Source organism: Lampris incognitus, chromosome 2 (assembly GCF_029633865.1).
Source record: "Lampris incognitus isolate fLamInc1 chromosome 2, fLamInc1.hap2, whole genome shotgun sequence".
Classification (NCBI taxonomy): domain Eukaryota; kingdom Metazoa; phylum Chordata; class Actinopteri; order Lampriformes; family Lampridae; genus Lampris; species Lampris incognitus.
This window is the reverse complement of record NC_079212.1, coordinates 49,012,739-49,024,451: the sequence shown is the minus strand read 5'-3', so window position 1 is coordinate 49,024,451 and position 11,713 is coordinate 49,012,739. Positions and strand designations below refer to the sequence as shown.

At 45.9% G+C, this 11,713-nt stretch overlaps 1 protein-coding gene across 1 annotated transcript in view; it reads left to right on the top strand.

Annotated features, from left to right (window-relative positions):
* The first annotated feature begins 3,184 nt into the window (after positions 1-3,184).
* The window catches only part of si:rp71-17i16.5 (phosphatidylinositol 4,5-bisphosphate 3-kinase catalytic subunit gamma isoform), a 34,649-nt gene continuing 26,120 nt past the window's right edge, over positions 3,185-11,713 (top strand). The window contains exons 1-5 of the mRNA XM_056299937.1: positions 3,185-3,433; positions 6,167-7,362; positions 8,356-8,633; positions 9,060-9,379; positions 11,131-11,196. Coding sequence (XP_056155912.1) covers positions 3,185-3,433; positions 6,167-7,362; positions 8,356-8,633; positions 9,060-9,379; positions 11,131-11,196 — 2,109 coding nt within the window. The remainder of the gene's footprint in view (positions 3,434-6,166; positions 7,363-8,355; positions 8,634-9,059; positions 9,380-11,130; positions 11,197-11,713) is intronic.

Sequence of the window (11,713 nt, the reverse complement as noted above, 5' to 3'; positions counted from 1 at the left end):
TGTCACCTCCACTCCTTGCATCCTCACCATTGCACTGTCCTCCCTCTCATTCATGCATAGGTATTCCGTCTTGCTCCTACTGACTTTCATTCCTCTTCTCTCCAGTGCATACTTCCACCTCTCCAGGCTCTCCTCAACCTGCACCCTACCCTCACTAAGATCACAATGTCATCCACGAAGATCATCGTCCATGGACACTTCTGCCTGATCTTGTCCGTCAACCCGTCCATCACCATTGCAAACAAGAAAGGGCTCAGAGCCGATCCTGAACCCATCTGTCATTCCACCTGCACACCTCACCACTGTCACACTTCTCTCATACATTTCCTGCACCACTCCTATATACTTCTCTGCAACTCCAGACTTCCTCATACAATACCACACCTCCTCTCTTGGCACCCTGCATATGCTTTCTCTAAATCTACAAAGACACAGTGCAACTCCTTCTGGTCTTCTCTATACTTCTCAATCAGCATTCTCAAAGCAAACATCACATCTGTGGTGCTCTTTTGTGGCATGAAACCATACTGCTGCTTGCTGATCGTCACCTCTCGTCTTACCTAGCTTCTATTACTCTTTCCCATATCTTCATGCTGTGGCTGATCAACTTTATACCTCTGTAGTTTCTACAGTTCTGCACATCGCCCTTGTTCTTGAAAATCAGTACCAGTATGCTTCTTCTCCACTCCTCAGGCATCCTCTCACTTTCCAAGATTGTCTTAAACAATCTAGTTAAAAACCCCACTGTCATCTCTCCTAAACATCTCCATGCCTCCACAGGTATGTCATTAGGACCAATTGCCTTTCCACTCATCATCCTCTTCATAGCTGCCCTCACTTCCTTCTTGCTAACCCACTGCACTTCCTGATTCACTATCCCTACATATTCCAACCTTCTCTCGCTCTCATTTTCTTCATTCATCAGCCCCTCAAATTACTCCTTCCACCTTCGCAGCACACTCTTATTGCTTGTCAGCACATTTCCATCTCAATCCTTGATCGCCCTTAACCTGCTGCACCTTCCCAGCTCGGTCCCTCTGTCTAGCCAATTGGTACAAGTCCTTTTCTCCTTCCTTAGTGTCCAACCTCTCATACAACTCACAATATGCTCTTTCCTTTGCCTTTGCCACCTCTCTCTTCGATTTACGCTGCATCTCCTTGTACTTCTGTCTACTTTCTTCATCTCTCTGACTATCCCACTTTGCCAACCTCTTCCTCTGTATAATTTTCTGTACTTCCTCATTCCACCACCAAGTCTCCTTGTCTTCCTTCCTCTGTCCTGATGACGCACGAAGTACCTTCCTAGCTGTCTCTCTCACTATTTCTGCAGTAGTTGCCCAGCCATCCGGCAACTCGTCTCTTCCACCCAGTGCCTGTCTTACCTCCTGCCTGAACTCCACACAACAGTCTTCCTTCTTTAACTTCCACCATTTGATCTTTGGCTCTGCCTTCACTCGCTTCCTCTTCTTGGTCTCCAAAGTCATCCTACAGACCACCATCTGATGCTGCCTAGTTACATTCTCCCTTGTCACCACCTTGCAGTCTCCAATCCCTTTCAGATCATGCCTCCTGCATAAGATATAATCACCCTATGTGCACTTTCCTCCACTTTTGTACATCACCCTGTGTTCCTCCCTCCTCTTGAAATATGTATGTATTCACCACAACCATTTCCATCCTTTTCGCAAAATCCATCACCATCTGTCCTACCACATTTCTCTCCTTGACACCATACCTACCCATCACCTCCTTATCACCTCTGTTCCCTTCACCAACATGTCCATTGAAGTCCGCTCCAATCACCACTCTCTCCTCCTTGGGTACCCTCTCCATCATGTCATCCAACTCACTCCAGAATTCTTCTTTCTCTTCCATCTCACACCCAACTTGCGGGACATATGCGCTGAGATATTCAGCAATACATCTTCAATTTCCAGCTTCATACTCATCACTCTTTCTGACACTTTAATTTTTTTAAATTCTCATGTATCACAGATCTTTACTGCTCTGTGATACATGAGAATATTGTAACGACCACGGATGTGTGGACTTGTTAGCCCTTGGCTAACGGGTCAGACCCTTTAGTCAACTTTTTAACGTAGTTACCCGTGGTGTGGGAGACCCATGTTTGTTTCCCGGCTGCGGCGGTGGCTGCGGCAGCGGCAGCTCCCGGCTGCCCCCTAAATTCGCTACATTGGTGTCAGAAGTAGGATGGTGAGACTATGAGGCCATCGGGAGCGTGTGCGCCCAGAGGCGTGAGGGAGCTGATATGCTGACGCTGGGGACGCGCTTCCTGAAGGAGGGGGGTAGTGTAACGACCACGGATGTGTAGACTTGCTAGCCCTTGCCTAACGGGTCGGACTCTTCAGTCAACTCGTTAACGTAGTCGTCCATGGTGCGGGAGACCCAGGTTCACGTGTTGGCTGAGGCAGTTCCCGGCTGCCCCCCAAATTCGCTACATTGGTGTCAGAAGTGGAATGGTGAGACCGTGAGGCCATTGAAAGCGCGTGTGCGGGAACGCACTTCCTGAAGGAGGGGGGTAGTGTAACAACCACGGATGTGTAGACTCGCTAGCCCTTTGCTAACGGATTGTCAGACCTTTTAGTCGACTGGTTAACGTAGTTGCCTGTGATGCAGGGGACCTGGTGTTTGCTTCCCGGCTGTGGCGGCAGTTCCCGGCTGACCCCTAAATTTGCTATGATATGATCAGTAAACAACGATTAGCCAAAACATTAAAACCAATGAAAGGGAAGTGAGAGGTATCATTGATTATCTCATTACAATGGCACCTGCCAAGGGGTGGAATATATCAGGCAGCAACTGAACAGTCAGTTCTTGAATTTGATGTGGTGGAAGCGTGAAAAATGGGCAAGTGTAAGGATCTGAACAACTTTGACAAGGGCCAAATTGTGATGGCTAGACGACTGGGTCTGAGCAGCTCCAAAATGACAGGTCTTGTGGGGTGTTCCTGGTATGCAGTGGTCAGTACCTACCAAAAGTGGTTCAAATAATATTATTATTGAATAAAATCCTGATGTAATTATTGCCAAAAATATAGGATTATTTTCAAGTGATATGTTTTTTTTAAAGCGACTGGTTACTTAGCACCTTCGTATAACAACTCTGTCTGTCTGTCTGTCTGCCTGTCTGTCTGTCTGTCTGTCTCTCTCCCTACAAAGTATTAATGGATTCTGGGGTGTTTCTGGATCAGCCTATCAAACAGCAGGTCTCTGAATTTCCAACAGGGATATCAAACCCAGGCTGGTCTGAAAACTGGGTAATATTTGTCTGTGAGTTCCACCAGGGGCCTGGTCCTCCTCAGGCTCCCAGTGATGATGGTTCTGATGGAAACGGTTCTGAAGGCGACTCTGTTACTGTCCTACTGCCTACCCAGTGTTGCGTCTCCCAGCTGCGTCTGAGCATCTACTCGCAGGTATTTCAATACGTGATACAAAGGGAGCCCCTTTCAGCAAATGCAGCCTGAGACTGGTGTGGAAAAGTGTAGTGTTATTTGAGATATTGTGGGTTATTGTGATCTATCTGCTCACATTTATGAAGAATATCATATACAGTGTATACTCACAATTAATAGACATTATTTACTATTGAGTATCCAGTAAGGGGCTTTGCTACATGCTATTCCTCATCATGTCACACAGTTACGTTACTAGCTAGCTTACTAGCTACTTAAGGGAACAGCTACTCCAAAAATGAAATTTTTATCATCTTCTACTCACTCTTTAGCCAAGTGACATTTCTTTGTCCAAGTGAGGTAGCTAGCACAACTCTGTGACAGCCTTCTCCAAAACAATGGAAGTCAATATGTAACTTTTTAAAAATTCCAAAAAAGAGAAGAAATCCACAAAATATTTAGTTGTGAACCTTTACTACTGGTTTGATTTCAAAAGAATTCTCACTAACAGACACCCAGATCGCTCGTACTCATGAACCACTGACCTATATGGGGCAGAACTCATGACACGGTAGCTATGTGGTTGTGCTAGCTACCCCTCTGTGTGTTGTGCGAACAAATAGACCTCGCCTGATTTTCACCTTGCACAAGAGTGAGTTGATAGTGATAGAAATTTTATTTTAGAGGGAACTGTTCTTTTAAGTACAACCACATTTATTTAATTTTAGCCTCTGAGCAGCTTCGACCGAAATAAATAAAGCTCAGGTGCCATGTTGTAAAAGTCATCTCAATGACTGCTGGGGGTGGGCGGGGATTCTCTCAGTTTTCCCAGCTATATGTTCAGATGATAGAGTGTTTCATATGATGGAGGATGGGCCTGGGGTCGTGGTTACCTACCTGTGTCCAGATGAACTGACTCCCCTTTCTTTGACTCCATAAACTTTCTTCTGGCCCCTGGCCAGAAAAAGTTTATGCAGGGCAAGGTGATTGGCCAATGCCTGGCATCAGAGTCATGGGTAGGTCCCCTTAAATCTTTCCTGCCCTAGTTTCATTCATACATTTCATACTCATACCTGTACTCAAAAAAAAAAATGTCCACGAAAGAAACATACGAAGCTATGAAAACAAAGAGGGGCTTTCTACTTTTGTGGAAGCAACAAAACTCCTGGGTGGAAAACGGCAACTGTAGTATGTTTTGTACAGTTTGCAGGCGATTCCCTGTAAAGGCTAATCAAATGGGTTATCATTTTAAAGAGACTGATGATGGCGCACAGTGGTGCAGTGGTGCAGTGGTTAGTGCGGACGCCTCACGGCAAGAAGGTCCTGGGTTTGAGCCCCGGGGTAGTCCAACCTTGGGGGTCGTCCCGGGTCATCCTCTGTGTGGAGTTTGCATGTTCTCCCCGTGTCTGCGTGGGTTTCCTCTGGGGGCTCCGGTTTCCTCCCACAGTCCAGAGACATGTAGGTCAGGTGACTCAGCCGTACTAAATTGTCCCTAGGTATCAATGTGTGTGGGGGTGTGTGTATGTCGGCCCTGTGTGATGGCCTGGCGGCCTGTCCAGGGTGTCTCCCCGCCTGTTGCCCAATGACTGCTGGGATGGGCTCCAGCATCCCCGTGACCCTGAGAGCAGGATAAGTGGTTTGGATAATGGATGGATGGATGGACAATTATCAAAAAAATGCTCTTGACGCACATGACAAACATAGAAAACACTTGCAGTGTATGCTAGCCAAGCGGATGCCAGACAACCCATCAGGCCCGCTTAACATCTGGGCAAGACCGGCAAATGCTTAAGAGTCACCAGAGTATAGAGAAGCTCATTAACACAGCCTACCACACTGTAAAGAGTGAGCAGCCCTTCACCACTAATGAAAAGACGATCGCTATTCTAAAGAAGACTGGAGTGGACACAGATCCAAATATATATCACCGATGTGGCACGTATAGACACACAAACAGATGTCAAAATGTTAAATGTTGGGGTGTCCGGATAGCGTAGCGATTTATTCCATTGCGTACTAATACGGAGATCATAGGTTCGACTCCTCGTGTTACCTCCGGCTTGGTCGGGCGTCCCTACAGACACAATTGGCCGTGTCTGCGGGTGGGAAGCCGGATGTGGGTATGTGTCCTGGTCGCTGCACTAGCACCTCCTCTGGTTGGTCGGGGTGCCTGTTCGGGGGAGAGGGGGAACTGGGAGGAATAGCGTGATCCTCCCATGTGCTACGTCCCCCTGGTGAAACTCCTCACTGTCAGGTGAAAAGTAGCGGCTGGCGACTCCACATGTATTAGAGATGTGATAGTCTGCAGCCCTCCCCGGATCGGCAGAGGAGGTGGAGCAGTGACCAGCAAGGCTTGGAAGAATCAGGTAATTAATTGGCTGGATACAATTGGGGAGAAAAAGGGGGGAAAAATGTAAAAAAAAAAATATTAAGATGTATAGTTGTATACACGAATCATTTTTATTTTACTTGACACATTGTATGAGGAAACAGTCAGATGTATAGTATTTAATACAATGAATAAATCATCAAAATTATTAAAAAAAATTGTATTTTCATTTTTTGGCTGCCGGGCCAGTGGAAATATACAAGGGGCCAGTAAAATTCTGATGCACTGGCCAAGTCAGCCAGTGGGGGGGGGGAAAGTTAACGTTGGACATGGCATCCTACATTTTGACAAAATGTGAAAGATGTTGCTGGATGTTAAAAATCTTTGTCTGAATGTATCTTTGATTTTACTTCATTTTTCTGCAGGCACAACAACAAACCTTTCATCCAGACCCGCTGGCAACACTGGACCCTGAGAAGTACATTTTGTTGTATGCGAAGGGCCAGGAATGGTATGAAATCTATGATGACTGCCAGATCATCAGCACCCTAGATATTCCATGGTTGCTTGATGTCACTGGACATCTGATAGCGAAGATTGTGATTACCCCACAGATGTCCCTTGACTCAGAAGAGAAGAGCAAACAGCAGCAGAGTCTGGCCTACCTGATTGGTTATGACCTGGATGGAGAAGCACCAGACAGGCTCAAAGAGGTCACGTTCACACGCAGAAAACTGACGTCCTCACGGAGACAAGAGCTGAGGAATCGGGATACCAAGCTTTACACCACAGAGCCTTGGACAACATCGGTTCCCCTGCCAAATGACATGCAGACCCACCTGCAACAAACCCTTTTGGTCAACCTCCATCACCTCAACCAGATCAGTTTCACTGTAAAGGTGGAGCTCACTGCAACACCACACCTTCTTCTAAAAGTTTTCCAAAGGGTGATGGCTGAGGAGGGCGTTGATTGTGACCCCACTGATAGTTTGGTTTTGAGAATCACAGGAAGGGAGGAGTTTTTATCTGGGGATTTCCCTCTTAGGGATTTCCTCTGGGTTCGACAGTGTCTGAAAACCAACCAGGGCCTTCACCTGTCAGTAATCCCTATGGCACAGCTCACTGAAGACACTGTCCAGGTTGTGGACTGGCCACTTGTGGACAGATTCACAGGCCTGTCCATTTCACATGAAGATCTCTGCCTCGAAGGGAAGGATTTGGATGATATCTTCATGATGTCTTTGTGGGACTGCAACGGGAGGTTCAGAGTCAAACTCCTTGGTTTTGACATCCCGAAACTTCCTAACAAATGCCCACAGTCTGTCTACGTGGAAGCTTCTATACTTTATGGCAACAAGGCTCTCACCTCGGTCTCCTCCATCCCCAAAGCCTTCAGAGATGAAGTACTATGGAACGAGTGGCTAGAGTTTGATGTGTTGCTTAGGGATCTGCCCCGCGGGGTCAAGCTGGGCCTCACCATAAATGTGAGTGATAACGACAGTGTCTCTGCTACAAAGGACGTTAAGTCCCCATCTACTGTGGTCAATAAAGCTCAAGACTTCCAGCAGAAAGGACAGGGAAGGGTGCTCTACTTTGTCAACCTTCTCCTCATAGACCACAGGTTTGTCTTGATGTTTGTATCACATAAAGAAAGATTTATATAGGACATTAAGTGATGTTTCCCTTCCTTTATTACATTGTTAGTATTATCATGTATTACACACTTTATGTCTTCACAAATTCAGAAACAGTTAGCGACATACGTAGGACGGGTTTGAGTTTCAACCAAGCAATTGCCAATAAATCTTTGTTAATTATAAGTACCAAATAAACTGTCAAATAGTTATGCAAAATAAAAAAGTGGAAGATAATAAGCAAATAGTTATTATAAATGATTATATTCACTATAAATGACTTTAATCAGTTCCATAAAATTGCTTCAAGAACTGACTGTTCACTTGCTGCCTACTATATCCCATCCCTCAACACGGGCCATTGTAATGACACAATCAATGCTATTCACTTCACCTCTCAGTGGTTTTAATGTTGTGACTGATTTTTATACGAAAGAAGTCAATAAATTGACAGAAAATAATAATTTAAAATGATTTGGGCCGGGTTTCTTTCTGGATAATTGGCTTGCTAACATGAACCTTCAAATACTTGAGTGAAGTGAGAGATGTATTCTCTCACAGCAGTATTTGAAACCAAATTCATATTAGAAACACTGGGGTTAGACCAACATTTGGTACGTTTGGTACCAAATGTTGATCTGAGAACATCACTCACAGAAATCAGGATGTGCATTGGCACATGAAATAATCATGAATCAGAGAGAAGGCATATGAATATGACAATCTGGATTGATCAGAAGATACATAGAAACATTTCTAAAAAAATTGCAGTTGTATTTCACCACTGAGTAATTGTACAACATAAGAGGATCGGATTAAATTTGCGAAAGTAATTTTTATCAACCCACAGTTTAAAAATGTTTAAAATGACTTCAGAGATAACTTCTTTGAGTCTCTAAGTCATTTCATTGCACTGGATGTACATTTCTATTGGATATCTTATTCGCGGAATGAAACTCAACACCCAACTGCTCCTGCAGGTCCCTCCTTACACAGGGCCCTCACACCCTCCACATGTGGTCCTATCCGAGTCAAGAGGAGGAGGGCTTTACCTATCTGGCTGACAAGCTGTCCTCTGCGACCAACCCTGACATCGCTGATTCAATGGCCATCAGCATTTTTCTAGACCGCTTCAAGTTCCCTGTGGGTTTCCCGAACAGCACAACTCCTTCCAGAGCCTGCCTGTCCACACCTGTTTCAGGACAGGTTACAGCTTCACCCCGCTGTCCTTCTCGCTTAATGTCACCTTCCCTCCAAAGTCTAGGGCAGCATCGTTCAACATCCCAAGACGCCGCCTCTTCTACTGTTTCTCCTCCCTCACTTGACACAAGCCTTCCGTTGTTCACGCCTGGGCCCGGACAGTCTGATTCCTCTGGCAGCCTGCAACATTCGGGTTCCTCACCAGAGATCAGCCTCTCATCTTACGGGTCCCCACCTCACCCTTTCAGTTTGGATTCTTCCTCATCTCCCGATAACACACCATCTGCAAACCATACCCCTGTTCCGCCACCTAAAAGGGTATCGTATAAGCCTACCTCCAGCTATTCCTCATCTCAGGTTTCCCCGTCTCTTTCCCCTATCTCTCCTTCACCAACTTCCGTTTTCCCTGCCCCATGCGAGCCAGAGAAGCCATCCTCTACTCTGCATCCCTCATTGCCATCCAAACCCTTTTGGGATGCATCAGCAGACCCTCCGACCCGCAGATCCCGTTCTCCGGTGATGAACACTGACCGGGCTCGACTCAGGAGGTTCCGGGAAGAAAGCGTCCGCTACACTTCCAACTTACCCTACTTCCTGTGCAACATTGATTGGCTGAAACACGATGTGGTGGAGGATGTCCATTGGCTGCTGAGCCAGTGGGAACCCAGTGAACTGGAACTCTCAGTGGCACTGGAACTGCTGAGTGGGGGATTTGCTGATGAGATGGTGAGGAGATTAGCAGTCCAGAGATTGGAGAGCCTTAACAATGATGAAGTACTGAAGTATCTCCTGCAGCTGGTACAGGTGTGTGTCCTTTCAATAGCTTAATAGAGAGTTAAACAGAGTGAAACACTATACAGTTTTCTTTGTTTTCCTTTTGTTTTCCTTTTGTTTTGGTGTTGACACTATTACTACTACTACTATTATTACTTTTGGCTGCTCCCATGTCCTCCCTCACCACATCCATAAACCTCCTCTTTGGCTTTCCTCTTTTCCTCTTCCCTGGCAGCTCCATATTCAGCATCCTTCTCCCAATATACCCAGCATCTCTCCTCCACACATGTCCAAACCATCTCAGTCTTGTCTCTCTTGCTTTGTCTCCAAACCGTCCAACCTGAGCTGTCCCTCGAATATACTCGTTCCTAATCCTGTCCTTCTTCGTCACGCCCAATGAAAACCTTAACATCTTCAATTCTGCCACCTCCAGCTCCACCTCCTGTCTTTTCATCAGTGCCACTGTCTCCAAACCATACAACATAGCTGGTCTCACAACCATCTTGTAAACCTTCCCTTTAACTCTTGCTGGTACCCTTTCTGTCACAAATCACTCCTGACACTCTTCTCCACCCACTCCACCCTGCCTGCACTCTCCTCTTCAGCTCTCTTCTGCACTCCCCGTTACTTTGGACAGTTGACCCCAAGTAGTTAAACTCATATGCCTTCATCACCTCTACTCCTTACATCCTCACCATTCCACTGTTCTCCCTCTCATTCACGCATAAGTATTCCATCTTGCTCCTACTGACTTTCATTCCTCTTCTCTCCAGTGCATACCTCCACCTCTCCAGGCTCTCTTCCACCTGCACCCTACTCTCACTACAGATCACAATGTCATCCACGAACATCATAGTCCACAGAGACTCCTGCCTGATCTCGTCCATAAACCTGTCCATCACCATTGCAAACAAGAAAGGACTCAGAGCCGATCCTTGATGTAATCCCACCTCCACCTTGAACCCATCTGTCACTCCAACTGCACACCTCACCATTGTCACACTTCCCTCATACATATCCTGCACCACTCCTACATACTTCTCTGCCACTCCCAACTTCCTCATACAATACCACACCTCCTCTCTTGGCACCCTGTCATATGTTTTCTCTAAATCCACAAAGACACAATGTACCTCCTTCTGGCCTTCTCTATACTTCTCCATCAACATTCTCAAAGCAAACATCACATCTGTGGTGCTCTTTCATGGCATGAAACCATACTGCTGCTCGCTGATCATCACCTCTCCTCTTAACCTAGCTTCTATTACTCTTTCCCATATCTTCATGCTGTGGCTGATCAACTTTATACCTCTGTAGTTGCTACAGTTCTGCACATCGCCCTTGTTCTTGAAAACCGGTACCAGTATGCTTCTTCTCCACTCCTCAGGCATCCTCTCACTTTCCAAGATTGTGTTAAACAATCTAGTTAAAAACTCCACTAGTTACATGTTTAAAACTATGGTACTGAGTTTTTGCGTGTAAAAGTATTGCAATAATGTTGCTTAAAGTAAGCAGTTTTACTTGTAATGTAAATCCCTACTCGATTTAGAAAATGTTGTGATAGAAATTTGATATATGTAGAAACATTTCTCATAATGCAACTCTTACGTTAGGAATTATGCATTTCTGGTTCACGTCTTATTGAAATATGATAATCATGAGTACTCAGTTAAACATGAAATCATTCGCTGGTAAACGATTGTTCTCTCAGTTAGGATCCAGTACTGTGCAGTGTTATGAATAGTTTGTCTTGCTGTCACTCTGCCCATATCTTCCTGTAGACCCTGAAAGTGGAGCCATATCACGACAGTTTCCTGGCACGATACCTTATCCGAAGAGCTCTGAAAGTGAGTTACACAATATTTATTCCTCTGAATATTCAACAACCGTTACTGTATGCTCTCTTATCGGTATATGGCTTTAACTGCTATCTCAAAATAAGTATCACAGTCAGCATCCACTGCTTTAGGTTTTTTTGTTTGTTGTTGATTTTTTTCACCCCTTTTTCTCCCCAATTGTATCCGGTCAATTGACCCACTCTTCCGAGCCGTCCCGGTTGCTGCCCCACCCCCTCTGCCGATCCGGGAGGGCTGCATACTACCACATGACTCCTCCGATACATGTGGAGTCGCCAGCTGCTTCTTTTCACCTGACAGTGAGGATTTTCACCAGGGGGACGTAGTGCGTGGGAGGATCACGCTATTCCTCCCAGTTCCCCCTCCCCCCGAACAGCCGCCCTGACTGACCAGAGGAGGCGCTAAGCACAGCGACCAGGACACATACCCACATCTGGCTTCCCACCTGCAGACACGGCAAATTGTCTTTAGAGATGCCCCACCAAGCCGGAGGTAACGCGGGGATTTG